Source organism: Ambystoma mexicanum, chromosome 8 (genome assembly GCF_040938575.1).
Source record: "Ambystoma mexicanum isolate Mex_15411 chromosome 8, UKY_AmexF1_1, whole genome shotgun sequence".
Classification (NCBI taxonomy): domain Eukaryota; kingdom Metazoa; phylum Chordata; class Amphibia; order Caudata; family Ambystomatidae; genus Ambystoma; species Ambystoma mexicanum.
The window spans coordinates 60,519,750-60,547,603 of record NC_090929.1 but is presented as its reverse complement, the minus strand read 5'-3'; the positions used below and the strand labels follow the sequence as shown (position 1 = coordinate 60,547,603).

Sequence of the window (27,854 nt, the reverse complement as noted above, 5' to 3'; positions counted from 1 at the left end):
TGCTTAGAAGCGAGGGGGTCTGCTATGAGGTGAGACATAAAAATACACATAATTAATGTTGTCACAGCAGGAGCTCAACCTACAGAGCTACATCTATCAGATATAACAATGTCGTTTAAGCGATAAACATGTTGTCACAGCAGGAGCTCAACCTACAGAGCTACAATCATCAGATATTACAATGTAGTCTACATAATAAACATGTTGTTAAAGCAGAAGCTCAACATACAGAGCTACAATCATCAGATATTACAATGTAGTCTACATAATAAACATGTTGTTAAAGCAGGAGCTCAACCTACAGAGCTACAATCATCAGATATTACTATGTAGTCTACATAATAAACATGTTGTTACAGCAGGAGCTCAACCTACAGAGCTACAATCATCAGATATTACTATGTAGTCTACATGATAAACGTGTTGTCACTAACACAGAGCTGCACGAGGAAAGTTACAGAAACATATGCTCCAGTGTCTCAGACCTGCAAAGTACAGTGGCTAATTGCTACGAAGACCCACCTCTCTGCGAATAAACAGAGCAGTGGCTAGGGTCTAGGGTGACCAGGAGCTCCCAGGAAGCAAACACGGTGACCTTAGGAGACTCAGAAATCAAACATATAAGCAACACGGGGGTAATGCCCCCAAGCACACATTACGGCAGTGGACAACTTTTTTTAGTGCCTGCCTGGTAGGTCAATAGGCGGTCGGTCAATAGGCGGGCACAGGTTATACCCACAGGACAATTGAGACAAACATACAGACGATACCCAGTAGGGGCTCAGTATGGACCCGTCTGGTGTCTGACTTTAAAGGTAAGGCTCGTTCATTGCAGAGCAGGAGGAGGAGGGGGACAGGGAAGGCGTAAGGGGGTGAAGAGGTTTAAGCCTTGGCCCCTCGTGGAGTAAATGATGAGTGTGGGTGGTCTGCTTTTGTAAACAGGGGGGTTATGAGGATAGAGGTGATACAGCTCTGCCATGTTTACTGTTTCACAAAGTAAGCACTCCCAGAGCTCCCCTCCCCCCTGCCTGTCAACGACCCAGAAGTTGGTGACCTGGAGGGAAGCAAACTCACCAATCTCGCCTTGGTCATTCAGGTCGAAATCCATGTACTTTTCTGAAAGGCAAAAGGGAAATCAAGTTACAGTGCGTAAAGGAGAAGGTAGCTGTTACCAGACTGAGCTCGGACCAGCACGGGACTCATTCAGGCCTCTCGTAGCCCTGTGCAAGCTTCTTTGGGTTTTGGCTCTTATGTGGCACGGCAAGACACAAGAGATGTGAGGAGGGACACCTCTGTCGGTGTTTGGCTTACCCATTGACTGCACATGGCCATGTACTCACCACCCACTACCGCCATCTCTGACCAAACCCCTCCTTCATACCGTGACCTCTTTGAGGTAGCTCTGTGCTTTTAAGGGGATGCCAAGGTTATTTCTAAGCAATCTTATGAAATGTAAATTGCAGCCACTTCTGGTAAACTAAACATGTCTTAACTAAGTGTTCCTTCAGCCGCTTGCTTTATAAGCAATATGTGTGTCCTTGAATCTAATCCTTGTACTGAATTACTATTAAAACCAAGCATTCACACCTATTATAGGCATTGGTTGGGCATTTACCAGGCACTGCTATCATATTCCTAGGTACTAAAGCCATTTGCCAGCTGTTGCCAGTACTACCATTATGACAGTGCCTAGCAAAACATGCCTAGCTCATGTCTACACAAAAGCCAATCGTGTTGGCTTTGACAATGCTTGTTTCTATGTTATGTAGAGAGGCAGATGTACACGTCATCTCCGTCATATGGGAGGAACAGCAAGAGAGCACTGTGCATGACACCTGCTAAGGTATGAGAGACGTTATGCGCTCAGACAAACGTATGGAATGGACCCGCGCCTGATGCAGCAGACCTGAGCCTGCAGACACCACTGGACATAGAAGAGCTATAAGTGAAGTCGGAAAGAGGAGAAGTGACGTCAGGAAGAGGGAAGACACCTAGATGCACTAAACCGGATGTATGGATGTCTGAAGAATGAAGATGTAACTGAAGCAATAAAGTAAACATTTGTCAAGGGGAGAAAGGGTTTGTTCCATCGCTTCCCGTGATGTCACTTCAGGGTGGGGGCCAATTACATTACTTCCGGTGGTGTCATCAGAGATGAAGGGTCGTGTGATGTCACTTCCGCTACCCCTGGCATTTTGGTGAAATGACGTCCCTGCGTTTTGGCCTTAGTTCGCTCTTTATAAATGTATATACATGCACGCAGAGGGCACTGCATGCAGCCAGTGGTGTCTTTCTCATGCCCTGTAGCATTTTGCAAATGCCCCTGTCAGCAGCAGCAAAGGCGGTAGGGGCGTGGCATGGTGGGGGCGAGGAGGAGGCTGTGGAGCTGGCACACAATGCCAGCACTGTTGGAAGCCTGGGGTCGAGAGGGCTCGAGCATAAGGGCGAGGGGGGAGGAGCGGGGCCTGCTCCAAGGGTCTCTCTGTTATGGGAGCATGGATAACTTCCCACCTCCAGTGCGAAGGTTTGTAGAGGGCGCAGGGCACAAGCAAAGCAGTGTGGCTGGGCACAGGGCCCAGGGTGGACGAGGAGGCCGCGCTGCCCTCGGGCACCGGCAGGCAATGTGCTGCCAAGGGGACCTGGCTAGGGACCAGGCCTGTCAGCGTCTGGGGGGAGAAGGGGCCCCCCTGGTTCCCATGCACCAGCAGAAAACGGCATGCCAACCGTGGCTGGCATGGGGGCAGGGTCAGGCCAGGGCCTTGGGCAAAAACAAAGCTGCGAGGCTGCCCCGGACCTCGTGCACACAGGGACTGCCAATGGGGGCTGGCACGAGGTCCCGCTCTTGCCACCGTCTATAGCAGAATGCTAGGGGGCCAAGAGACAACCGGCTGCCAAGGCGAGGGGCCATGCCTCGGGAGCGTTTGGGATACCAAGTGTAAAGGGGGGCCTTGGACGAGCCCCCGGCCCTCCCCCCGGAGCCTGCGACACAGAGGACCTGCAGCCAAGGCAAAGTGTCAGAATGCGGGGCACAGGTGTCCAGCAGTCTGTGCCCACTTGTGGGGGTCAGGCAGCCCCCAGGCGCAAACAGGTGACACTGCATTGGGCCGTATGATGCATGAACGGCGGTATGAAGTCACCTGGCGATCCCACGCCCCCTGGATGTGCAATTATTCACTGTCCAGCTTTCCGTGAGTGCTTGGGAATATCCAGTGCTTTATTCAACAGTGGAAGGGACAACCCGGGCAGAGAAGCACCCAAATTCCTCTGTACCGCCTCCTGCCCAGGAGGAGGCAGCTGGCATGAAGGCAGGGTAGGAACGCACACCAGACATGCATCAGAAACGGCGGGGGGTGGGGTGGGGGCGATGGCATTTCACCCAAAGGCTCTGTTCAGGCCCTTCTCTTCAACCCGAGGGTGGGGCCTGCACAGGTCAGCACACAAGGACTGCAGAGCGGGCTGCTTCTCTGACAATAGTGCACAGAGCAGGCTGTTCTCTGGCAATAGTGCACAGAGCAGGCTGCTTCTCTGGCAATAGTGCACAGAGCAGGCTTGTACTCTGGTAATAGTGCACAGAGCAGGCGTGTACTCTGGTAATGGTGCACAGAGCAGACTGCTTCTCTGGCAATAGTGCACAGAGCAGGCTGTTCTCTGGCAATAGTGCACAGAGCAGGCTTGTACTCTGGTCATGGTGCACAGAGCAGGCTTGTACTCTGGTAATAGTGCACAGAGCAGGCTGCTTCTCTGGCAAAAGTGCACAGAGTAGGATTGTACTCTGTTAATAGTGCACAGGGCAGGCTTGTACTCTGGCAATAGTGCACAGAGCATGCTTGTACTCTGGCAATAGTGCACGGAGCAGGCTTGTACTCTGGTAATACTGCACAGAACAGGCTGCTTCTCTGACTATAGTGCACAAAGCAGGCTGTTTCTTTGACCATACTGCACAGAGCGGGCTGCTTGTCTGACCATAGTGCACAGAGCAGGCGTGTACGTGGGTAATAGTGAGCAGAGCTGGCTGCTTCTCTGACAATAGCACGCAGAGCAGGCTTGTACTCTGGTAATAGTGCACAGAGCAGGCTGCTTCTCTGGCAATAGTGCAAAGAGCAGGCTGCTTCTCTGAATATAGTGCACTGAGCAGGCTTGTACCCTGGTAATAGTGCACAGAGCTGGCTGCTTCTCTGACCATAGTGCACGGAGCAGGCTTGTACTCTGGTAATAGTGAGCAGAGCTGGCTGCTTCTCTGACCATAGTGCACGGAACAGGCTTGTACTCTGGTAATAGTGAGCAGAGCTGGCTGCTTCTCTGACCATAGTGCACGGAGCAGGCTTGTACTCTGGTAATAGTGAGCAGAGCTGGCTGCTTCTCTGACCATAGTGCACGGAGCAGGCTTGTACTCTGGTAATAGTGCACAGAGCAGGCTGCTTCTATGGCAATAGTGCACAGAGCAGGCTGCTTCTCTGAATATAGTGCACGGAGCAGGCTTGTACCCTGGTAATAGTGCACAGAGCTGGCTGCTTCTCTGACCATAGTGCACGGAGCAGGCTTGTACTCTGGTAATAGTGAGCAGAGCTGGCTGCTTCTCTGACCATAGTGCACGGAGCAGGCTTGTACTCTGGTAATAGTGAGCAGAGCTGGCTGTTTCTCTGACCATAGTGCACGGAGCAGGCTTGTACTCTGGTAATAGTGAGCAGAGCTGGCTGCTTCTCTGACCATAGTGCACGGAGCAGGCTTGTACTCTAGGCACAAAGCAGGCTGCTTCTCTGACCATAATGCACGGAGCAGAGGTGTACTCTTGTAATAGTGCGGAGCGCAGTCTGCTTCTCTGACAATAGTGCACAGAGCAGGCTGCTTCTCTGAATATAGTGGGCAGAGCAGGCTAGGAGTCTGGTAATAGTGCACAGAGTAGACAGCTTCTCTGGCAATAGTGCATAGAATAAGCGGATTCTCTGGCAATAGTGCACAGAGACGGCAGCTTTGATGAGACTAGTGCACACAGCGGACTGCTTCTCTGGCAGTAGTGCACAGAGTGTGGCGGCAGAGTGTGGTTTGCCGTGTACCTGGACTGCTAGTCTTTCCTTGTTGGCTTCCCCCCTGGAGACGGACCTTCAGTGCTTGCTGTGCCCGCAGTCATTATTTGAACTCCTACGGGCGCGATAGCGCGGAGTGTGGGGGCAGAGTGTGGTTTGCCGTGGTTCGCCAGGGCAATCAAGGAGTAACGGAAGGGGCTCGACCTTCACTGGTCGTGTAGTTTTCTCTTATTCCGCGGTGCACACTGCTATTTACAGCCTGAGCGTTGCGGTGGGGATACCATTACTCTCAGTGACCACAGTAATAACAGTGAATGTGCGCTACCCTAGCCTTTGAGGTGTTGGATATAAAGATTTTACTTGCGCTAAGCATGACTGTATTATTTTGAGCAGTGACTGTGGGTTTCTTGATTGTATTTCCAAGTGTGCCTTACGAACGCTGACCTTTCTCATCAGGATGACCCGGCCATATAACCTAAGGAGCGGCGCTAGGCGACGACCGCTCCGGAATTGGAACTGACTGCATGGACAGGAGTAAAACCGCCCAATTTCACCAAGTCTATATTCAAATCTCAGCGCATTGATAGCTGTAGATTAAATCTACTGGAAAGATACTTTGTTGTTGAGAATCAAGACACTGCAGTTTCTGGGATGAAGCAGTTGAGGACGAATGGAATGACATCCATAGCTGTTTAAACACCGAACCATCCTTCTCTGACAGAGGCTCTGGCAATACATGTCGAGAATACGTTAACAGCTACAACCTTAAAAAAGACTATGATCAGGGGGGTAGACCCTTGCATTTGGAGGAAGGGATCAGTATGAACACTGTGCTTCAGCCATATTCCACGCCGAGTTTGGAGGACAGAGAAGGCAGTTTTCCTTCCCACGTGTCGCTGGAATCTTGATTTGAACTTAATACCATCCCAGGTAATAAGCGGCCTACAAGTGAGAGGGCGAATCATCAAAGAAACCAGTGCAAGGAGGACCAGGGGAGTGACTCACCTGTGGACTCAATTCCTGCGCTTTCGGCTTTGAATTTTGTATTGACCTCATTGGTCAAGGTCTTTGAAACACCGAGAGGAGAAGTGCAGCAACATTCAGGCATCCTCTTGGAATTAACAAAAGATATGGATGAGAATGAAACAACGTTGGTGGGTCTAAAATCTGCAGTAAAGACCACCATGGGGGATGCCCCAGGACCGATTCGATTAGAATCTAAACAGCATTCCGACGACTTGGCATCTTTGAAGGGCCAATGGGAGGGAGTAAACGTCAAATTAAAATCTGACACATTGTGGGGCGCAGATCTGGGAGGTAACTGTGCACCTCATCCAATGTGTTCCTTGGGACCTGAGAAAGTCCAGCAGAAACCCTCTGTAAATTTCTTGGACGACACTCCATTGTCAGTCTCTACAATGGAGGAATTTGTGTGTTTGGCCCAGATTGCAGAAGATGATCCTCAAAGAAATCCAATCCAAAATTCCCTACCATTTAAAGGTCAAGTTTTAGGGAAGGAAAGGGACTATCTAGTCCCTAAGTTAAAAGGGAAAACCAAAAAGAGGCGGAAGAGACAACAGATAGAACTGAAGGGGGACCTGCCAACTTCACAGACTCAGGAAAAAAGAAAAGCAAAACACCAGAAAGGTACAAAGACTAGGAAGTCTAAGGCAACTCAGTTTATACGAAAGATTAAATCAATCCAACTGGGTGAAAAAGGACCAATTAGAAACTGACCTGAGACCGAGGGAGGTGGAGTCACCCTGAATTCCGATAAAGGGCGCAGAAAAGCAAAGAAGCAATTGGGAGCCAAGAAACTAACCTCGGATAACTATTGGTGTCCAGACTGAGACACAAAGTGACCCAAGGAAAATTGCCCCGAATTTTCTTAGAGGGAGATCTGGACTGAATTTCCCTTAGGAAACATCTATAAAATCTGGATCCCTGGCTACGGTCCCAAAAACACAGAATCCAACTGCTTCGGCTGGCCCAAACTCTCTTATAGAGAATGCAAGAGGTCCCATAATCCCTGGAGCTGAACAGCAGGCCGACTGCCCCATTAAGGGAACTGCATCTGATCAAGATAAGACAACATTGGATGAAAATCTGGAGTGCCAAAGACCATCTTCACCTCAAGGTGCAATCCAGTGTAATTGCTATTTGAATCAGGTTGATAAACACAGTGCCAACTCAGAAAGGCAACCGAGGGGTCCCCAACCAACATCTACGCCCAAATTATATATGCACCCACTGACAGAGTCTAATGTGAGAAGATTGCCTTTGAATTGGAGTACAATTCTCTCTATATTTAAGAGTGTACTCATATTATTTCACCTTGGTCGATATTGACTACATTCGATTTCCTTTGCCCCGATGGACAGACGTTGTGGAAATGGGTCTCAAATCAAGGTTGGGGATGAACGCCATCTTGGCTGCAAGAGAGGAATTCTTGGTCTTGGGCTATGATGTCTCCTTGGAGTTGCTGAATAGATCGAACATCAAGAGCAACAGTCATATGAATGTGCCGGTGGATAATAAGGAGGCTTATCCAAGCAAGGCTGGGATGAAGAGTGATAAACCTACAAAGAGTAGTGACGCACAGAAATTGGAATTAGATACAAAAGTGTGGGCCCTGCTGCCTGAGATTATAGCTCAAGTTTTTCCAAAATTGGTGCTACCTGAAAAGCCTCTCTACCCAGGCAGACATTTAAGTTGCTAGAGTGCAACACAAGGGGCTCCACTTCTTTTAGAAATAAACAAAGGAGATATTAAAACATTTTTAGTCAACTTGACCTTATTTTATTTCAGGAAACCTGGTTAAAATAGGGTTTCAAGCAGATGGTTTTTCAGCTAATCATCAGCTGGCAATTGGAGAGGGGTCAGGGAGACCGTCAGGCGGGCTTTTGGTAGCCTGCAGAAATTCAATCTTTGGCTCATCAGAGATCCTTCGCAACTCCACAAGGAATATTCTCGTGGTGAAAGTGGATCTAGGGTCTAAGGGTGTGCGGAGATCTTGGATAATGGTCAATGTCTTTTGGAACCCCTCGTCTTCCATGCTATTTGACTTTCAGCATTGCTTGTTGTATCTGCTCTTGAGTGTTTCTATGCATTGTATTGCCCATGGAATTATCTTAATGGGAGACTTGAATTGTCAATGTCTTCAATCAAGGGTTGTGGCCAAGGTATTGTGCAAGGATCCCACACAGAATGGTATAATGTGGTATACATTCTTGACTGAATGGGTTTTTTCATGGCTAATGGAAATATTGCTGGTCATGTTTCCACAGCTCCTACGTGGAAGAGAAGTGATTGTTTTTCAACAATTCATTTATTTATTTAATTAAGTAATTTATTTATTTATTGTGTTTTACAGTACAAAAATATACTTTTAACACACAACATTAACATCATACATTATTTCATCATCATTAAGATCATCATTTAAGAAGAGGAAAAGAAAAATAATAAAATGAAAAAAGTAATAATAATTAAGAACATTGCAGAATACCGCTTAATCTATCATACTAAAATCAGTCTAAAATCCACTGCACAAGCTTTTAAGAACTCTAAAATATGAATGGAGAAGCTCAACTCGTTGCAATTTAAAATCCTTCCCCAAAGGTCTTCTTCTGTAGGCATAAAGTTCAGAGATAACATTTCATTACGCAAAGACCACAAGGTCAAACACTGGACACACAAATGCTTCAGCGTCTCTGTGTGTGTAACAGTGACGACAAAGTCTCTGGTCCCGGGGAATATTGTTTCACCGGCCCAGGGTATCTTGTGTTAACACTAAATTCTGCCTAAATCTCAGCATTTGGGACCTAAAGTGCTGTGACAGGTGCTTTTTCAAGTATGGAGCAGGCATATTGACATTTTTAATTGTCTGGTCGAAATGATCCCCAAAACATTTGTGCTGGACCAGGGATTCTCTTAATTTGCACCACAACAATTTTGTCTTAGCCAATTTTGGTGTGGATCTCAATACATCTAAAGATATACTTGTTTCATCCAATATTTTTGTACAACCATAGGCCCAATCTTCCAATACCCTGCAACCGACTTTGCTCCATACTCGATTCAATCCCTCATAAACAAACTTGAAAACAGCTGTAACTTCCCCCAGTCAATCATAGTTTGAATTGGCAGTTGTCCTAATTCATAAAGGATCCCCACTAACGGAACTGACTGGGGTAGATGAAGGAGTTCTCGCCAGATTAAACCCTCTAATTTAGGCCAGTCCATTCGTCTACTTCTGGTTTGAGCTCCATGCATCAATTTCGGGATCATTTGCTGTTTATACAATTTTAGAACCGGGAGAACTGAAAATCTCCTGAATTTAGCATCAAATAGACATAGTTTAACGAGAGCACCAAGAAAATTAGCCTTAAGGTCTGCCATAAGCTCAGGCCCATCCAAATTATCATAAATCGGTGAGCCTAAATACACAAAATAAGAGACCACCTCTAGGCTACCAGATTGTAAAGACCATGAAGTCATTTTGCTTTTTTTTCCCACCACCTTTTAACACCAGTACCTTTGATTTCACTGTATTTAGCGCCAAGTCCAAGCGTTCCATGAACTCTTCTAGTTCCACTAAGGCTCCTTGAAGTCCTATGGCCGTTTGGTCGCATAATACAATGTCATCAGCGTACAATAAGTATTGTATCACCAAGGCTCCCAGTCCTGGTGGATTTGTTCTTACTTTTTCCAAGTAGTCGGCAATGCCCAATAAATCTATTGTTTTTCGACAATAGATTACTTATTCCTCTCTAAAAACCTGTTTGATCTGTGCACGCATTTCTCTATTAGCAGCAGGTTTCCGAGTGATCATGAAATTCTGGAAGGAACTCTTATTCAACCTATTGAGATTACAGATCAAGTATACTCTCACGGAGTGTGTGTCTCACGGAGGGGAAAGAATAGAGTGGTAACATTTCAGAAAGGGGGTTGGGCATTGAATAATTCTCTAAATTTTGCAATCAGCCAGTGATAGTGCTTTAAGGTTCCTTTGGGACTCGGATTTCCCAGATTTCAAGGGTGAAAAAGTAACCTCTTGGTATATTCATCGTTTTGATGAAAGAACATGGTGTCTTTGTGTGTTCCCATGGAGGGAGAAAGTGCCCAGCTCCACTGTTGGTACTCCGTAGTAAAGTAATGGAGAGGCGACATCCAAGACGGGAAGAACACAGCATTTACCCTGAGACGGGAAGAACACAACATTTCCCTTATGCTGCAAGGTCTCACCTCGAGGGTCCGGTGGGTGAGTGGCTCGCCCACACAAGCCGCAGTGCAAGCCTGTACGTTGTCGTCCTGTCAGAGCCGTTGGACCATCACGGGCCAGGCGGGCGGCACGAAGGAAGGTGCTCCCCATGGAGCGAAGTGAAGGAATCGGTATCCGCCGCAAGGAGGAAATTGGCCGACAAGGCGGGGAGGGGCATCATCGCCAAACATTAGAGGTGCGGCGGGGAAGTGGGGAGAGGCCCTGCTGAGCGCTTGAGCAGACCCGGGTCCTGCGGACAGTGACATTTCTGAGCAAGGTGAAAAAATAAATAGAGGGCGTGGTCGCCCATGGTCACCGCGCTGGAGCAGGCCCTACGCTAGAGACCTTGCGTGTTGGCACCTACCATGCTGGTGCTGCCCCTACATTCTGGGCCAAGCAGCAGTGACTAATGAGTACTCAGTGCTGTAGCAAAGGCATAACAAGATGTGCGTGGTGGTGGGTGCTCCCGTCTGCTTTGCCATCGAAGTCTCAGCAGTATGCCTGCCTTCGATGTAAGGACAATTGAGAGCAAAAGAACTTAGTGGTGTCCCACGGGGGTATCCTGCCCGAGACACCTTCACCCGGCTGCACAAGCGTCTGCTAAGGTAATGACAGTACTGAAAGTGGACTGCTGTTTCTACCCAGTTTTAGAGGTTTATGAATCGGCATAATGAAGGCAGCGGCTCAGCCCACTTCAGCTGCCTCTGGCTAAAGCTGAAACAGAGCCGCTGTCGTGTTGGCAGTGCACCAGGAAGCCCTCCACGTAGGCGTAGTGCCAATAAAAGGGTAAATGGCCCTCTGAAGATCCCGGGGCAGCTGGCGGGGAATCTTTAACATAGGATAAAGGAGTTCTGTAAATGCTCAGTAATCATGAACATAAAAAAAGGCTCTCTGGCAATCCCGGGCCGCGCGTGCAAGGTATATGGAGGCAATATGTCGCGCAGAGCGTGCACTTCCACCAAAGTGAGCCCGGGCTGCAAGGCTGACGATGAAAGGCCATAATGATGACTGGTTTAATAGTCTGAACTCCCCAACTGGCGGCCCCTCCACTAACGGCGGCAGACGGAAATAATAGGACCGTCTCAGAAGCCATAGCTTATGGCAGGTAAAGCGTTACAACATAGCAAACGGGAGGTCGTGTGCTCTGCCCAGCCTGCTCATTCCTCGTCCGATGACCAATGGAAGCCACCCTCCCCCCCCCAATGCAGCCCCTGCACGTCTGGAACCAGCATAGTGGTTTAGCGTTTGATGAGGGGCGTGTTCCCAGTCCTTCTGGCATCCTGAATCCTTTCAAGGCAGAGCCAACAGTAGTTGAGAAGGGGAAAGGGGGTACTGGACTGGCACATGCCTCGATGCAATGGCACATGGGTCGGCAGCTCAGTGGAAGTGTTGGTGCGCCCTCCAACGCTAGCAGGGTGACACCAACAGCCCCTGCCTTCGGGAAGAGGGAGGAAAGGTGTGCACCCTTTGCCATGGGCAGCTTCCTGCCCATTCTCCTGCCTGGGGGAGAGGAGTGACCAGCATGTGGCCCCAATACCCAGCCACTTGTGTCACCCCTGCCCGCACATCAAGTGGCCCCAGTGACACCCTGCTGTACAATGCCAACTACGCCTGCCCGGGGGGTGGGGGGAGCGGAATAAAGAAGTGGCCCTTCCACCAGCGACACCCTGCCCCCAGTGTCACCCTACCACTGGTGAGCGCCCTCTGCTAATGGCAGTGTCCTGCCCACACTCCTGCCTGGGCACGAGAACTGTGCAAATGGCCTCATCGCCCTGCCTCCGGTGTGCGCCCTGGCGTGGCTGCCATCCATGAACCAGGCTGATGTGACCCTGAGTACGATTCCTGCCAACCTCGAGCTGGGACATTACCTGACCTATCATCCAGCCTGGAGGAAGGGAAGAGAGGGACTGGCCAGGACTGCTGTGGCCCCATCAGAAACAGTGAAAGAAGAGGCCCAGACACCCTGTCACACCCTGTCATCTGTGTTTGGCCAACGCAGACCTCAAGCTCACCACCCAGAAGAAGAGCTATGGGCAATAGAGGGTTGCAGTTCCTCGCGGGTGCTTGTGTGCCCCCCTCTTCCCGAGTAACATGGTGACACTCCTGACTGCAAGAAAGGAGGGGTGAGTGATATGCTGTCACCCCAGGCCCTGTCAACATCATGTGGTGCAGCCCAGACGCCCAGGTACCCGCATCTCGCTGATTGCCCAACATCAAGGGACATCTGAGCCTGGCCCTAGCGCAGCTTGGACACCCCGCTACCTGCATCTCGCTGCCTACCCCAACATCAAGGGACCAAGTGCCCCCAGGTGTGGCTTTACCGGCCTTTGAACTGCAACATCAACAGACCTGGACAGTGCAAATGAATGTCCTGACGGACGTGGTGGAAAGTGAACTGGTTTCCCACAGTCCTGCAAGTGCTGACAGAGGAGTCAGTAAACGCGTGTTTTGATGCTGTGAGCCTGCATATTAGCTACAGGCGTAAAGTGGTTTCGGCAAAGAACAGTTAGGTGCACCTGTGATCCGGCAGTTTGCAGGTGTGCTCTATATGGGGCCAGCAGATAACAGTGGCGTCATTCTGTGGTTGCAGTGCCACGCCCCAGGTTAATAAAGGGTTTGAAACATGTGGTCGTACTGCCAACGTTCTAACATGTGTAGTATCTATATGACCATGTGAGCCCCATGTGTGTAGCCGTGGCATATCCTATTTGTTGTTGATCCTATGATTCTGGAGGAGCCCAAGTAATGTCGTTCTGTAACGAGGGGGAGTGGATCGTTAAAGTTTTAGTAACATTTGTTTGTTTGTTATGAAAAAGGAGGAGTGTGTTGTTTGACCCTCCCAAGTGTGTTCCCCCTTCAAGGGAATGGGTCCCTACCCTGTGTATTGCCCTTTTAACATGTGCCATGACTCTGTCATGGCCCAAGCGAATAAAAGGAGCCCCTGCAGGCACGTGCACCAGAACGTCTGCAGACTCCCAAAAAGGAATAACTGAGTCCGTGTCTCATTCATGTAGGCCTGCAGGCCCACATCGTGGAAGCACGCTGCAGGCCATGATGCCGTGGGACCCTCGTGACAGTACGGTGGCAGAGGTCTGCATGGTTGTGGGCATAGCCCGTCCTGTCCCCACTCCAGTTGGTGCTGGTGCCCCATAGCACCATGGGGCCTGCCGGATGTCCATAGTAGGCCCCCACCACAGAAGGTCGATAACTGAGGTACGTGGTCCAGTCCGCTGAGGGCTGAGGCGCAAGGGTCAGAGGCACAGCAAGGATTGCCTAACAAGTGGAGCCTGAAGCTAACATAGTTGGGCCCACTGCAGTGACATTAGCATCTGCAAATGAACCATCCAGCGCTACTGAGTGAGCATTTACAGATTTTGGGTGGGCCTTGCCTGCTCAGGCCCTTCCCTGTCTACGCCTCTGGCAAGGGTAGGGACCAGTGGTGTGGTAGATTGATAGCTGAGGCCTGTGGCCTGGTCTGCTGAGGGCAAGAGTAGGGGTCAGTTTTGTGGTCACTGAGGCCAGTGGTGCAGTATGCTGAGGGAAAGAGTAGGGGCCTGTGTTGTGTTAGATTGATAGCTGAGGCCTGTGGCCTAGCCTGCTGAGGGAAAGGGTAGGGGACTGTGTTGTGGTAGATTGATAGCTGAGGCCTGTGGCCTGGCCTGCTGAGGGCAAGAGTAGGGGCCGGTGTTGTGGTCCCTGAGGCCTGTGGCCTAGCCTGCTGAGGGCAAGAGTAGGGGCCTGTGTTGTGGTAGATTGAAAGATGAGGCCCGTGGCCTTTACTTTACTTTATAACATTTATATAGCACGGCCATGGACCCAAGGGCGTGAGGGCGCTACAGGACAAAACATCACGAAAAACAGCTAAGAAGACATGATCAGGGGGTCAGGTAAAAAGAGTAAAAATATCAGTAGGAGGTTTAAAATCAGACTATTTAAAAAGGTGAGTCTTCAACCTTTTCTTAAAAATCTCATGTGACTCAATAGTTCTCATCTCCAAAGGGAGAATATTGCAGACATTAGGCCGATGGCGAAGGAAGCTGAGTTGGCGACCTTTACGGTTCAGCATTTTGGAACAAATAACAGATGTTGATTATTCGATCTTAAGGCTCTTTTATTTGCTCTCATAGGGAGAAGCTGTTGTAGGTCATCGGGCATATTGCCCAGTCTACATTTTTGAATTATAGTCAGAGTCCTGAACAGAACTCTAGACTCCACGAGAAGCCAAAGGAGAGCACGTCTAGCAGACATAACATGATCTCTACGCTGGAGTTTCATCACGACTCTGATCGCGCCATATTGGCACACTTGAAGTTTAGTACGCTCAATTTTGTCCAGGCCTATTAGAAGACTTGAGCAATAGTCAATTCTAGACCCTATCAATTCTAGTCTCAGCATTTCCGTGTGATATGAAAGGTCTTAAGTGAGCTAGTAATTTTATGTAATAGGCACATGAAGAGACCAGGCTGCTAACATGTTGCTTCATAGACAATAACTGATCAAAAGTGACGCCAAGTGTTTTGACTCTTTTAAGTGGGAGGATAGATTCTTCTCCCAGTTGAAAGCTATCATAGCATGAGCCAGGTTTATTCAGTATGTGAGAGGACCCTCCCAATTGTGGGAGGGTCCTCTCACCAGGAGCTCAGTTTTAGATTTGTTTAGGGCCAATTTCTTATGGACCATCCAGGTTTCGATGATGGTGAAAACTTTTTTAATGGGCAATTCATCCAAGCTATGTGAGCGAGATGACGGGATGGCACATTGAGTGTCATCCGCGTAGTTGGTAAATATTACATTCTCATGGTCTAACATAGCGAATAAGGGGGCCGTAAAAATGTTGTAGAAACAGGGGGAGGTGCAAGCTCCCTGCGGCACCCCACAGGAAAACGTATTGGGTTCGGACTCAGCCACAGAACACCTTACTGTCACGATTATTAAGGAATGAAGAGACCCACTTAGCTGCAAGGGGAGAAAAATGTGCGACTTTGTGCAACCTGGTGGACATGATGTCATGGTCCTCCAGGTCGAATGCCGCTGAGAGATCGAGCAACATAAGTAGAGAAGCCTCATTTCAGTCCATATGGGACAGTAGCTAGATTTGAGCTCCAAAAGGGCAGTCTCCGTTCCAAAGCCAACTTGGAACCCAGACTGATGATCATTTCGTATGGGGTACATTTTTAGATGTTCTGAGATATGTATGTAGGCCACACGATCAAGGATCTTAAGTAGAAAAGCAGTATTAGTGATAGGCCTATCATTATTCGGCAGATCACCTGAAAGGCCTGGCTTCTTTAAGATGGGCATCACCCAAGCTTTCTTAAGGTCTTGAGGTACAGTACCAGAAGTTATAGACACATTAATACATTTGCAAATTGATGTGATTAGAGTAGGAGAGCATGTTTTAATCATCATAGTGGTAAGGATGTCATTCTTGCATTCAGTGGACTTAAGTTGTTTAATAATAACTTCCAATTCTTCTTCTGTAATAGGCGAGAAATTAAAAACTGGATAAGCAGGGATCTTTGGAAGGTCCACTCTAAGGACTTATGTTCATTACATTTGAATGTATTGCTTTTTTCTGTAATGTTTTCCTTAATAGTATGCAGTTTGTTGTGCATAGCTTGTTGCTTTACATTACACCATGTGGCGTTGTCTTTAATAGATCTCTCTGCTGTTGAGTGATTGGTACTTTCTTGTTCTTTCAAAGTGCAAAACAGTTCTTTAGTGTCTGGTTGCACACTTTGAATTCTTTTGTTAAAAAACATTTTCTTAGCCTCAATAACAGCCCTTTTATAAGTGGGGGCTGTAGCCTTATATTTGCTACGGTGCAGGGGTGTGGCAAGCGCCTTCCATGCCTATCCTGCTGAGAGCGCCGTGCCCCCACAGAAAGGGGGTGCATGCAGCAGGGCGGCTTTCAGAAAACGTGGGACCCCAAATGACCCCCATAGGGAAGAATGTAGCCTTACATGTAGTATTCACTTGGACAATATGTGTCTAGCTTGCCATGCCAGCAAAGGACCTGGCACTCTGTTAAAGTCGCTGTCAGAGAGCACCCCAGTTTATCAGGGTGAGGAGGTCAGGGGGAAATGAAAGAGGGGAGGGGGTTTGGGGTGACGAGGTCTTCAGTCTAAGAGACGCTAAGGATCAAGCGGTGCATGGGGGAGGGGAAGGGCCGAGAACAGAGGTGTGCAGGGTTGGCAAGAGATAGGATGAGAAGCCAACTGAGCTGGGACGCTGGCAGAGAGGGGGTGTGTAGGGACCTGGGGGGGCGGCATACTGGGATGGGGGGTACATGGGCCGGGGGTACATGGAGGACAGCAGTCTGCCAAGGAGGCCAATGAGGGGCGATCACCTCGAAGCCAAGGCTAGATAGAGAGAGGCACGGGAAGAGTATGGGAGGCAGCAAAGAGGCCAGGGAGGATGAGGCAGGGGGAGGGGTGAGAGTGGTGCCAAGTTGGTGATGTGGGTGCGTACTTGCGGTCGGAATTGCGATTGGAGGGATCACACTTCTGGCTGTCCTCCAGAGTGTGGCACGAGGCAGTAACCCCACACGCTCCTTCATTTCCGGGGCAGAGGCGGGGAAGGGAACTTACTCCGGAAGGAGGCCAGCTTCTCCGCCAAGTCTTCATCGTCGCTGTATTTATCATCACTGAGGAACTCCTAGGTGTGAAAAAAGAGAGAACAGGGATTAACCACTGACAAACTATTCCAGAGAATGACACCTCTTGCCCACAACACAGCAGTAACTTGTGAAAGGCAGCACCTAGAAGAACCTCATGCAGCCCCAAACAGACCCTCACGCAGCCCCAGAGGCACACGCAGCCCCAAACAGAGACTCACGCACAGGGCTTTAAGTGGGGTAAGAAATCGAGAGGGGGCCCTCGTTTGGGGGCGTGGCTTCTGGGAGGGGCGTGGCCTAAAAAGCACGCAAATCGTAAGGTCTGCACACAAATATATATACATGTTATATATCTGTGTGCGTACCTTACTATGGTGTGTGTACTTTGCAGGCCATCTTTTCTAAACATAGAAATATGTAACATATGTTACATATTTCTATGTTTAGAAAAGATGGCCTGCAAAGTACACAAACCATAGTAAGGTAAGCACACAGATATATAACATGTATATATATTTGTGTGCGTACCTTACGGTTTGCCTAGTTTTCAGGCCATGTTTTCGGCTTATAAAAGATGGCTTCTAAAGTACACAATTCAAGCCATCATTTATAAAGCTTTGACTACGGACAAAATTGTCCGTCCGCAAAGCTTTATAAAAGATGGCTTGAAATGTGTACTTTCAAAGCCATCTTTTATAAACCTCGAAATATGTCGAGGAATCCCCAGGTTCGCCGAGGGTTAAAGACGCCTCGGCGACCTGGGGAAACAAAGGAACAGTAACTGCCTCTGATGACCCCTCGCGCGAGGGGTCACCAGAGGCAGTTACTATGACTGACAGAAGTGGCAGCCAGGCACAGCATCGCTGTGGTTGGCTGCCACTTCTGTCAGCTAGCCTGACTTCATGGCAGGCGCATCTCCCGTCGCGGCTGCGGCCGCGATGGGATAATGCATCCCGCCAATGTTGCGTGCGGTGGGACTGGGGGCCCCGGCAGGGCCCCGGCTCAGCCCCACTTTTTGGAGACTGCCGGGGCCCAGCCCCGGCAGGCCCCGGCCCACTTAAAGCACTGCTCACGCACCCCCAACAGAGCCTCCCGCAGCCCCAAACAGAGCCTCACGCAACCCCAAACTAAGCCTCACACAGCTGCCTTGCACAGCCCAAAACAGACCCTCACGCAACCCCAGAGACTCACGCAGTCCCAAACAGAGACTCACGCAGCCCAAAAAGAGCCTCCCGCAGCCCCAGAGACTCACACGGCCCCAAACAGACCCTCATGCAGCCCCAGAGCCACCCACAGCCCCAGAGACTCACACTGCCCCAAACAGAGACTCACGCAGCCCCAAAAAGAGCCCCCCACAGCCCTAGAGACTCACACAGCCCCAAATAGACCCTTACGCAGCCCCAGCGCCACCCGCAGCCCCAGAGACTCACGCTCCCCAAACAGAGACTCACGCAGCCCCAAAAAGAGCCTCCCGCAGCCCCAGAGACTCACGCTGCCCCAAACAGAGCCTCCCGCAGCTCCAGAGACTCACACAGCCCCAAACAGAGACTCACGCAGCCCCAACAGAGCCTCACGCAGCCCCAAACAGACTCACGCAGCCCCAAACAGAGCCTCGCAGCTCCAAACAGAGCCTTGCAGCTCCAAACAGAGCCTCGCGCAGCCCCACCCAGAGCCTCGTGCAGCCCCAAACCTAGCCTCACGCAGCCCCAACCAGAGCCTCGTGCAGCCCCAAACAGAGCCTCGCGCAGCCCCAAACAGAGCCTCGCAGCTCCAAACAGAGCCTCGCGCAGCCCCACCCAGAGCCTCGCGCAGCCCCAACCAGAGACTTGCGCAGCCCCAGAGACTCGCACAGCCCCAGAGACTCGCGCAGCCCCAAACAGAGCCTCACACAGCCCCAAACAGAGCCTCACACAGCCCCCACCCAGAGCCTCGTGCAGCCCCAAACCTAGCCTCACGCAGCCCCAAACCAGAGCCTCGTGCAGCCCCAAACAGAGCCTCGCGCAGCCCCAAACAGAGCCTCGCGCAGCCCCAAACAGAGCCTCGCGCAGCCCCAAACAGAGCCTCGCGCAGCCCCAAACAGAGCCTCGTGCAGCCCCAAACCTAGCCTGGCGCAGCCCCAACCAGAGCCTCGTGCAGCCCCAAACAGAGCCTCGCGCAGCCCCAAACAGAGCCTTGCGCAGCCCCAAACAGAGCCTCGCGCAGCCCCAAACAGAGCCTCGCGCAGCCCCAAACAGAGCCTCGCGCAGCCCCAAACAGAGCCTCACGCAGCCCCAAGCAGAGACTCACACAGCCCCAAACAGATCCGCACGCAGCCCCAAACAGAGCCTCACAGGTGCCTGAACAGAGGCTCCGCAGCCTCCAATAGAGTCCATGATTGTTGTGTGTTGGTCTAGTGTTTGGATGTGAGAGAGCGTCATGACATCGTCATGACGCCTCTCTAATAAAAGGGGCTCTGCTAGCACGCACGAGTGAGTGTAGCCGAGCCCCAGGAAGAGGCAACTCGTGTCTGTGTTTTCTTCCATGGGTGGTTGACTGTCATGTGATCACGGCCTGTGGGTGCAGCCGTCACTGGGTGCCCTCAGTGCTGCGGCAGACATGCGTTGGGTGCCCCCAACAGCTGCGGTGTGGTCCGGTGATCCGGGCTGGGCAGGGTGACCCCTGCGTACAGTGCGCTGCGTGAGCGCAGCGTTGGGACCCCCGTGGGTTTAGCCCAACATCTGGTGTGGCCGGCCCCGGTGACCGAGGGCGGGCCACCACATTGGCGACGAGGTGGGTCTGGGCCCGCTCACCGTTGTGTGGGGGGGTTGCTGGAAGCCTGCAGCGTGCATCGCAGCATCGGCTGCAAGGAAAGGACAAGGTTCATTCCGTGCCACACGCGGCACAGGGACCTCATGTGGTGGGAAGACATGGGTCGCCTGGCGCCTGTGAGTGGGCGCGGTGGCACGGAGGAACCAGCATCGGCCGCGTGGGAAGGGGTAAGCGCTCTGGCCCGAACAAAGGAAGGGGGTGGAGCCAACCCTCCGTCTGGCCGCGTGCAGGGTGAGCGGCGAGAGGACAGCGACCCCCACACCCGGGCCGCGGTGGTGAATAGCCCTGCCATCCGGCCCGGTCTCCACCAAAACCAGGTCCCACAAGGGTGTGTTAAAAGAACAGATGGGCAAAGACTTTGACCCGGCTCGTGGTGCGGCCCAAAAAGGGGCATGGCCTCTGGGGACCGAGGCCTTCTGAGAACCTCAGCCCACAAGATACCAAAGAAAGGGGCGTGGCCCAGATGGATCCGAGCCACGGCGGTGAGTTCCTTGTGATGACACTAGGCAGCGGGCTCTCGCTGGGGGGATTCTAAAGAAGCCAAAGCACAACGGACTATCAGAAGTAGGGAAGAAGACATTGTGTTGTTTCTCTTTTTCCTTTATGGTCCCATTTCTGCATCAGCGGGGCAAGAAGTAGGAGGAAGGTCCTCCCCTGGACAGTGATACAGGGCCGGGGGGCCCAGTGCTCGGGGAGGGCACAAGGTGACATTAACCCTTCCAGGTTGGCCCAATCTCGCCCCAGACTCTCCATGGGTAGCGGCTCCCCAAGGAGTGCTTGTGCGCCTGCTGGGACCTCGGCACAGAAGATCCAAGGAACAGTGATTGTACCACCCGCACTAACCAATCACAATACCCCAAAGGTAGCGGCTCCTCAAGGAGTGCTCGTGCGCCTTCAAAAGACGTACACAGGGGTCAAGTTGCCCACAGACGGTAAACACTCCCGAAGACCCACCAACAGTGGTCACATCCGGCCTCCCGCCCAGCGTCCGTCATGTCGGACGACGAAGGGGCATGTCGAGGACAGCTCACACCAATACCTCATTTTTATATGGTGGGTGCGCCTGCCAGTCTGGGACCCCGATGGACAGCCTGGGTAGAGAACCTGGAGCTGTACTTTGAGGCCGTAGAGATGAAGGACAACGCCAAACACCCAACCCTCCAGTACTCCGCCGGACTGGCTGTCCAGAGGCTCTTCAAAACACTAAAGCCTGTGGATCATTCCTATGATGCGGCCATCGCAGCCCTGAACGAATATTTCATGCCCATGGTTAATGGGGACTACGAACGATTCAGGATGAGGTGCGCAAAGCAAGAGGAAGGGGAGAGCTTTGATGCATTTCATGGGAAGCTGCACTGCATTGCACTGTCCTATGCGCTAGGAAATTTTGAGGAGGACGAGATCAGGGCGCAGGTCATCTACGGCTGTAGTTCATCAAAGTTGCACAAGAAAGTCCTGAAGGACCCAGTGCTAACCCTTGAAAGAATACTAGACATTGGCCATGCCCAGGAGCTGGCAGAGGTGCGGGCCTCAGTCATGGACTCATCCCGACAATACCTCAAGCTGGAGGAGGTGTCTGCTGTCGGCAAGTGGCAAGGAGGAAAGCCGATGAGGAGGGGAGATTGCCTGAGGAGAGACCCCGGTGCCACAATATGTCATCAGTGCGGCTGGGATCTTCCACACCCCCAGGACTGCCCTGCTAAAGGACACATCTGTGGGAGGTGTGGGAAAGTGGATCACTCGCATCGGTATGCCTCGCCCCGACACTTGCCAGCCTGGCGGGGACATCGGGGGGGAGTAAGTCAAAGGGAAGAAAGACCCCCAGAGTGGCGGCGGTCCAAGTGGCGGAAGACCAAAGGAGAATGCACTACGATGTGGGGGAGGAGGAAGATGAAGAAAATATATTCTTTTTGTCCAGCAGCAGCGCAAATGGACGGTTCGATCCCGGAATCTTCTGAGTGGGAACGGCCCGCTGTCGGCCCCCCAAGATGTGCGAACTGGAACACACCTGTTTGGTTGCACTGGTTAAAAGTTCAAGGTTTTGATTAGTTATTAGGTGGTGCTCGGACTGGAATGCACTCTATGTTTGCAGTGCTGATGTAGGATTACAATGGGTGCACAGACTAGAATGCACCAAGTTAGACCCAGGATAGGGTCGCTAGTTTGCAGTGGGGGGTGATTTTTCTTTTGTTATAATAAAGGAGGAAGGTTGTGTGTTGGTCTAGTGTTTGGATGTGAGAGAGCGTCATGACATCGTCATGATGCTTCTCTAATAAAAGGGGTTCTGCTGGCACGCACAAGGCAGTGCAGCAGAGCCCCAGGAAGCGGCAACTCGTGTCTGTGTTTTCTTCCATGGGTGGTTGACTGCCGTGTGATCACGGCCTGTGGGTGCTGTCCTCACTGGGTGCCCCCAGTGCTGCGGCGGACACGCGTTGGGTGCCCCCAACAGCTGCGGTGTGGTCCGGTGATCTGGGCTGGGCAGGGTGACCCCTGTGTACAGTGCGCTGCACGAGCGCAGCATTGGGACCCCGATTGGGTGAGCCCGACATCTGGTGTGGCCCGCCCCGGTGACAGTTGGCGGGCCACCACAATGATGTGGATTCAGTGGTTACCAGCGCTGGTCATTGGGCTGGCTCTCGCCGGATCCGAGATCTTGGGATATGGCCAAAGTCAGCCGCCCCAAACCACTGCTCTGCGCAGGGGAGGTTTTTTTTTTGAACGCTTGCGAGCTAACTTTAACTTCCTCTGGTGACCCCACGCAAGAGGCCACAAGAGCAAGTTACAGTCCTCAGCAATGACCCAGTCCTCAGCCACGACCCGGTTTATTTATTTATGCAATGTTTGTCGGATACATGGATTCGGATTATTTATTTATTTATGCAATGTTTGTCGGATACCTGTATCATACAAACATTGCATAAATAAATAAACAGATCCGACAAACATTGCATAAATAAATAAATATACAGGCATCGACAAACATTCCATGAATAAATACCCTATGAACACCAAACACGATGCAGCCACCGAACTGCTTTCACAGGGGAGCTACAGGAGCTGTGCTGGGTGTGGTTCAAGAAAAAGAAAACGTTGCTTATGTCGAACAGAAATCATTGTGTTTGAATAGTACCCAAGGGGAAGGTTTTTTATTTTTTTTATAAAATGGGATGCACATTGTGCATTTTAAAGAATATTTACTCGGCAACACTGGTCAAAACTATTATCCTCATTGTGAAGTAACTCATCACCAGTGCTGTGGAAGTGGTTTAAAGTGGAATTGATATATAGTTTGGAAAAGAAGCAGCATGAAAGAAATAACGCTTCTTTAAGCTATTATTTTGGACATTTCCTTTAATCGGAGGTTAACTGCCAGCTCGGCCCCCTTAACCTTGCCTCCTCGGGCACCACCTCTGACCCCTAAACTCCGCCCCTACCCTGGCCCTTGTGGGAAACCCCACCAATTTCTTTACATTTCCACCACTGGTGGTTACCATGGAGAGGCATGCTACACCTTGACATGTGTGCCCCAGGTAGGGTCACCAGACATCCCGGTTGTGCCAGGACACTCCTGGAATTAGGCCCCCTGGCCTGAGAGTTTTTTTTATCTAAAAACCCTGTCCCAGTTTTAGGAAAGGGAGGTTCATCACTGCTGAGATTCAACAATACAAGGTGACATTGAAACATATTAAACAGATAAACAGGTTCCTAGTTCACCTGTGCCATAGCTCTGCCACCCCAGGGGAGGCTTGAACGCCAACCTTTCTGTTTACAGGCACTTCCATTTACTGATGGTGGCACGAGTCTGGTTAAGAAACGCAAATCGCAAAGCCTCTAATAACAATCACACCAAATCCCTATGTCCCCGATACATGGAAATGTGCGCAGAAATCCAACAAGTGACACACACCAAGAAGGACACTGTGCAAGCCTGCGCGCAGAAAGAAAAATGCTCGCTCTGCATATTCATGGAATTTACAGCACAAAGTAATCGTAATCGCAACTCGTGGCCGGAGCGCCACACACACGACCACACGCAAAGCAAAAACAGCCAGAACTGCTACCTTTGCACACTCCTCTGGACGCGAATAAACACACCCTTCAAACAGTGCGTGGGGTCCCCCGCAAGGTGACCTGCATTTTCAGGGACCCTGCATGGTGTCCCCCGTAACTGTATACTGCACCCCGACAACATGCGTATAAAAAACGGACCTCAGTAATTACTCAGGATATCTGTGTGTGAACCCCCGTAAACTGTTCCTGCACCCCGCTAAACTGCATACGTGCACCCCTAAGCTATATCGAATCCCCAGTTGAGTACACGCACCCTGAAATCCGACATGCAACCCCACCTCTGTGCTGCGAATCCTCCGCACAAGTGTATTTACTCCTGTTTTCGGGTGGCGGATAGTATGAAGAACTTGCATGGCTATTTCCCGACTATGAGGTTGCACAATCAAATCCATGAATATGTCTCGTGCTGCGCAATTGTGGGCGTGCAAGGGACTGCCTGCGGGCAGCCCCTGGGAACACCCACTTTTTTGCAAGTTCTTCCCCATTTTTGTTGTTCCGCCCCCTTCCCAGCCCTCTCCGCAAGCCACGCCCACGCTCTGCGTGGAGTCTCGCGCAAGGCCCATGACAGCTCGCAGAGATGTGCCGAGCTTGTGCAATCTCCACGCAAGTCCATGAAAAGTACAGCGGATTCGATTCCATGAATCGACGAATGCGGATTTGTGCGTAATTTGGCGCACAAGTACCCTATTTTCCACACAAATATTTCCATGAATCGGGCCCTCTGTATTTAAATTGCTTACTGGCACAGCCGAATCTGCAGTTTATATATAGGAGAAGTTCTGGAAATTGTATTTATATTAATTTTAGGGGGAAGTAAGGGAGGGGTGCAGGCTTTGAATGGGCTGGGGGCACTAGTCCTACTTTTATGTTAGCGGCAAGTCCCATTTTTTTATTTTCAAAATCTGTTCACCCTTGCCCTGGGGCAACAAACTGGCCTTACTATCTGTCAAACTAGTTGAGGAAGGTAGGTAACCTGCCCTCACGTGCTGCTGAGATGGTGTGACCTACCTCGCCCCAATACCCTCCATGATACAAGCCCAAACCAATAACAAAGGTGCCCACATGACTCTCTGTGTGTGTCATGGGTTCAGTCTACCGGCAGACGGCTTTTTCAACAGTGTTTGGACAATAATAACCAGCAATGGATGTTCATAAATATTGTGTGGGATGATCGCCAGACAAGAGTTTTTCCTTTTGCCGTTGCAGTAACAAGAAGCAACATGGTCACATATCGGTTCTAGAAAAGTCTGGATGTGAAAGTATTGCATTTATTTCAATTGCAAAGACAAAAACAGATTATTTGTCGCTTATGGAAAAAAGTTTTTGGGGGAGAATTTGCATTGTGATGGATCGATGATTCGATTTGGCAGTAGAGGATTACAGTTGTGAGTTTCAGTGAAAATTTGAACGTTCCGACTTTTGGTCGCTATGAACTGTGTTCGCAAACGTTTATGAATGCTGTTGTGTCAAAATGAAAAGTATTTTTTACCGTCCCCACTATTGCTGTTTTGTTTAAAGTAAAATGTTTCTGTAATTTCTTTAAAAAAGACCAAAGTTTTGCATTTGTTGTGGATGTTTGTGTTTAAATTCTTTTTCTGCATAACCTAACTGTATGACATTGGTGATCACTGTGATGTTTGGCTACGCTGGTGACTCACGTCATTGAAGTAGGTGGAGCTCATTCTGAGCGCATAGTGATGTTAGCGTTGGGGGTGGGCGAAAGTAATCAGTACTGCACAGCTCTTTGAAATTCGGCTGATAGAATCTCATTGAGTTTTTCTACTTTATTGAACATGCAAAGTAGATGCATTCTATACGATTACTTTTTTTGTTCTATTTTTTAACTGTGAGAGGCGGTTCCTAAAGTAACCCTTTTTTTTGTTGATTTTTGCTAAAACATTCTTCACAGGAGAGGTTAGAATGGAAGGTGGGGAGGTACATGAGGAAAGAGGCACCAAGCACTAATATGGAGGGGCAGGTGCACACAGTACAGTAATGTAGAGAGCTCGCGCTCCCCTGTGAGAGGCACACTCATTACAGTAATATAGAGAGCTCGCGCTCACCTGTGCCAGGCACTCACTACAGTAAAATATACAGTAAAATACAGAGCTCACAAGGCACACTCACTGCAAGAATATAGAGTTCACACTCAATCATGACTGGTATTCACTGCAGTAATATAGAGATTTTACGCTCACCTGTGAAAGTCACACTCACTACAGTAATATAGAGAGCTCACACTCACTTGGACAGGTACTCACTACAGTACTATAGAGAGTTCACACTTACTCCCTGTGAGAGTCACACTCACTAAAGTACTATAGAGGGCTCACACTCACTTGGGCAGCTACTCACTACAGTACTATAGAGATTTCACGCTCACCTGTGAGAGGCACGCTCACTACAGTAATATAGAGAGTTTATGCTCACCTGTGCCAGGCACTCACTACAGTAAAATAGAGAGCTCACGAGGCAAACTCACTGCAAGAATATAGAGCGTTCACACTCAATTGTGATTGGTATTCACTGCAGTAATATAGAGAGCGCACGCTCACCTGTGACAGGTACTCACTTCAGTAATATAGAGATTTCACGCTCACCTGTGAGAGTCACACTCACTACAGTTATATAGATAATTCACACTCACTTGGATAGGTAATCACTACAGTACTATAGATATTTCACGCTCACCTGTGAGAGTCACACTCACTACAGTTATATAGATAATTCACACTCACTTGGATAGGTAATCACTACAGTACTATAGATATTTCACGCTCACCTGTGAGAGTCACACTCACTACAGTACTATAGAGGGCTCACACTCACTTGGACTGGTACTCACTACAGTACTATAGATATTTCACACTCACCTGTGAGAGTCACACTCACTACAGTACTATAGAGGGCTCACACTCACTTGGACTGGTACTCACTACAGTACTATAGAGATTTCACACTCACATGTGAGAATCACACTCACCACAGTAACACAGAGAGCCCACTCTCACCTGTGACAGATTCTCGCTACAGTAATATAGAGATTTCACACTCATCTCTGACAGGTACTCACTACAGTAATAGACAGCTCACAAGTCACATACACAACAGTAATATGGAGAGCTCATGCTCACCTGTGACAGTTACTCACTACGGTAATAAAGAGGGCTCATACTCACTTGGACAGGTACTCACTACAGTACTATAGAGATTTCACACTCACTTGGACTGGTACTCACTACAGTACTATAGATATTTCACACTCACCTGTGAGAGTCACACTCACTACAGTACTATAGAGGGCTCACACTCACTTGGACTGGTACTCACTACAGTACTATAGAGATTTCACGCTAACCTATGAGAGTCACACTCACTACAGTAATAAAGAGGGCTCATACTCACTTGGACAGGTACTCACTACAGTACTATAGAGATTTCACACTCACTTGGACTGGTACTCACTACAGTACTATAGATATTTCACGCTCACCTGTGAGAGTCACACTCACTACAGTACTATAGAGGGCTCACACTCACTTGGACTGGTACTCACTACAGTACTATAGAGATTTCACGCTCACCTATGAGAGTCACACTCACTACAGTAATAAAGAGTGCTCACACTCACTTGGACAGGTACTCACTACAGTACTATAGAGATTTCACACTCACATGGGAGAATCACACTCACCACAGTAACACAGAGAGCCCACTCTCACCTGTGACAGATTCTCGCTACAGTAATATAGAGATTTCACACTCATCTCTGACAGGTACTCACTACAGTAATAGACAGCTCACAAGTCACATACACAACAGTAATATGGAGAGCTCATACTCACCTCACCTGTGACAGTTACTCACTACAGTGATATGGAGAACTCATGCTCACCTATGAGAGGTCCACCCACTACAATGAGTTAACACTCATCTGTGAGAGGTGCACACGATAGTCATATAGAGAGCTCGCCCTCACTTATGAGAAGTACTCACTATGGTAATATAGAGATTTCATGCTCCCTTGTGAGGGGCGCCTCACCTGTGAGAGGTACACCCACTACAGTAACAG

The 27,854-nt window shown here is 49.9% G+C and overlaps 1 protein-coding gene across 1 annotated transcript in view; it reads right to left on the bottom strand.

The window, feature by feature from the left end:
• Positions 1-27,854, bottom strand: part of AIF1L (allograft inflammatory factor 1 like) — a 143,455-nt gene that overhangs the window by 56,897 nt on the left and 58,704 nt on the right. The window contains exons 3-4 of the mRNA XM_069609278.1: positions 16,878-16,944; positions 1,075-1,116 (exon numbers count right to left, since the gene is read on the bottom strand). Coding sequence (XP_069465379.1) covers positions 1,075-1,116; positions 16,878-16,944 — 109 coding nt within the window. The remainder of the gene's footprint in view (positions 1-1,074; positions 1,117-16,877; positions 16,945-27,854) is intronic.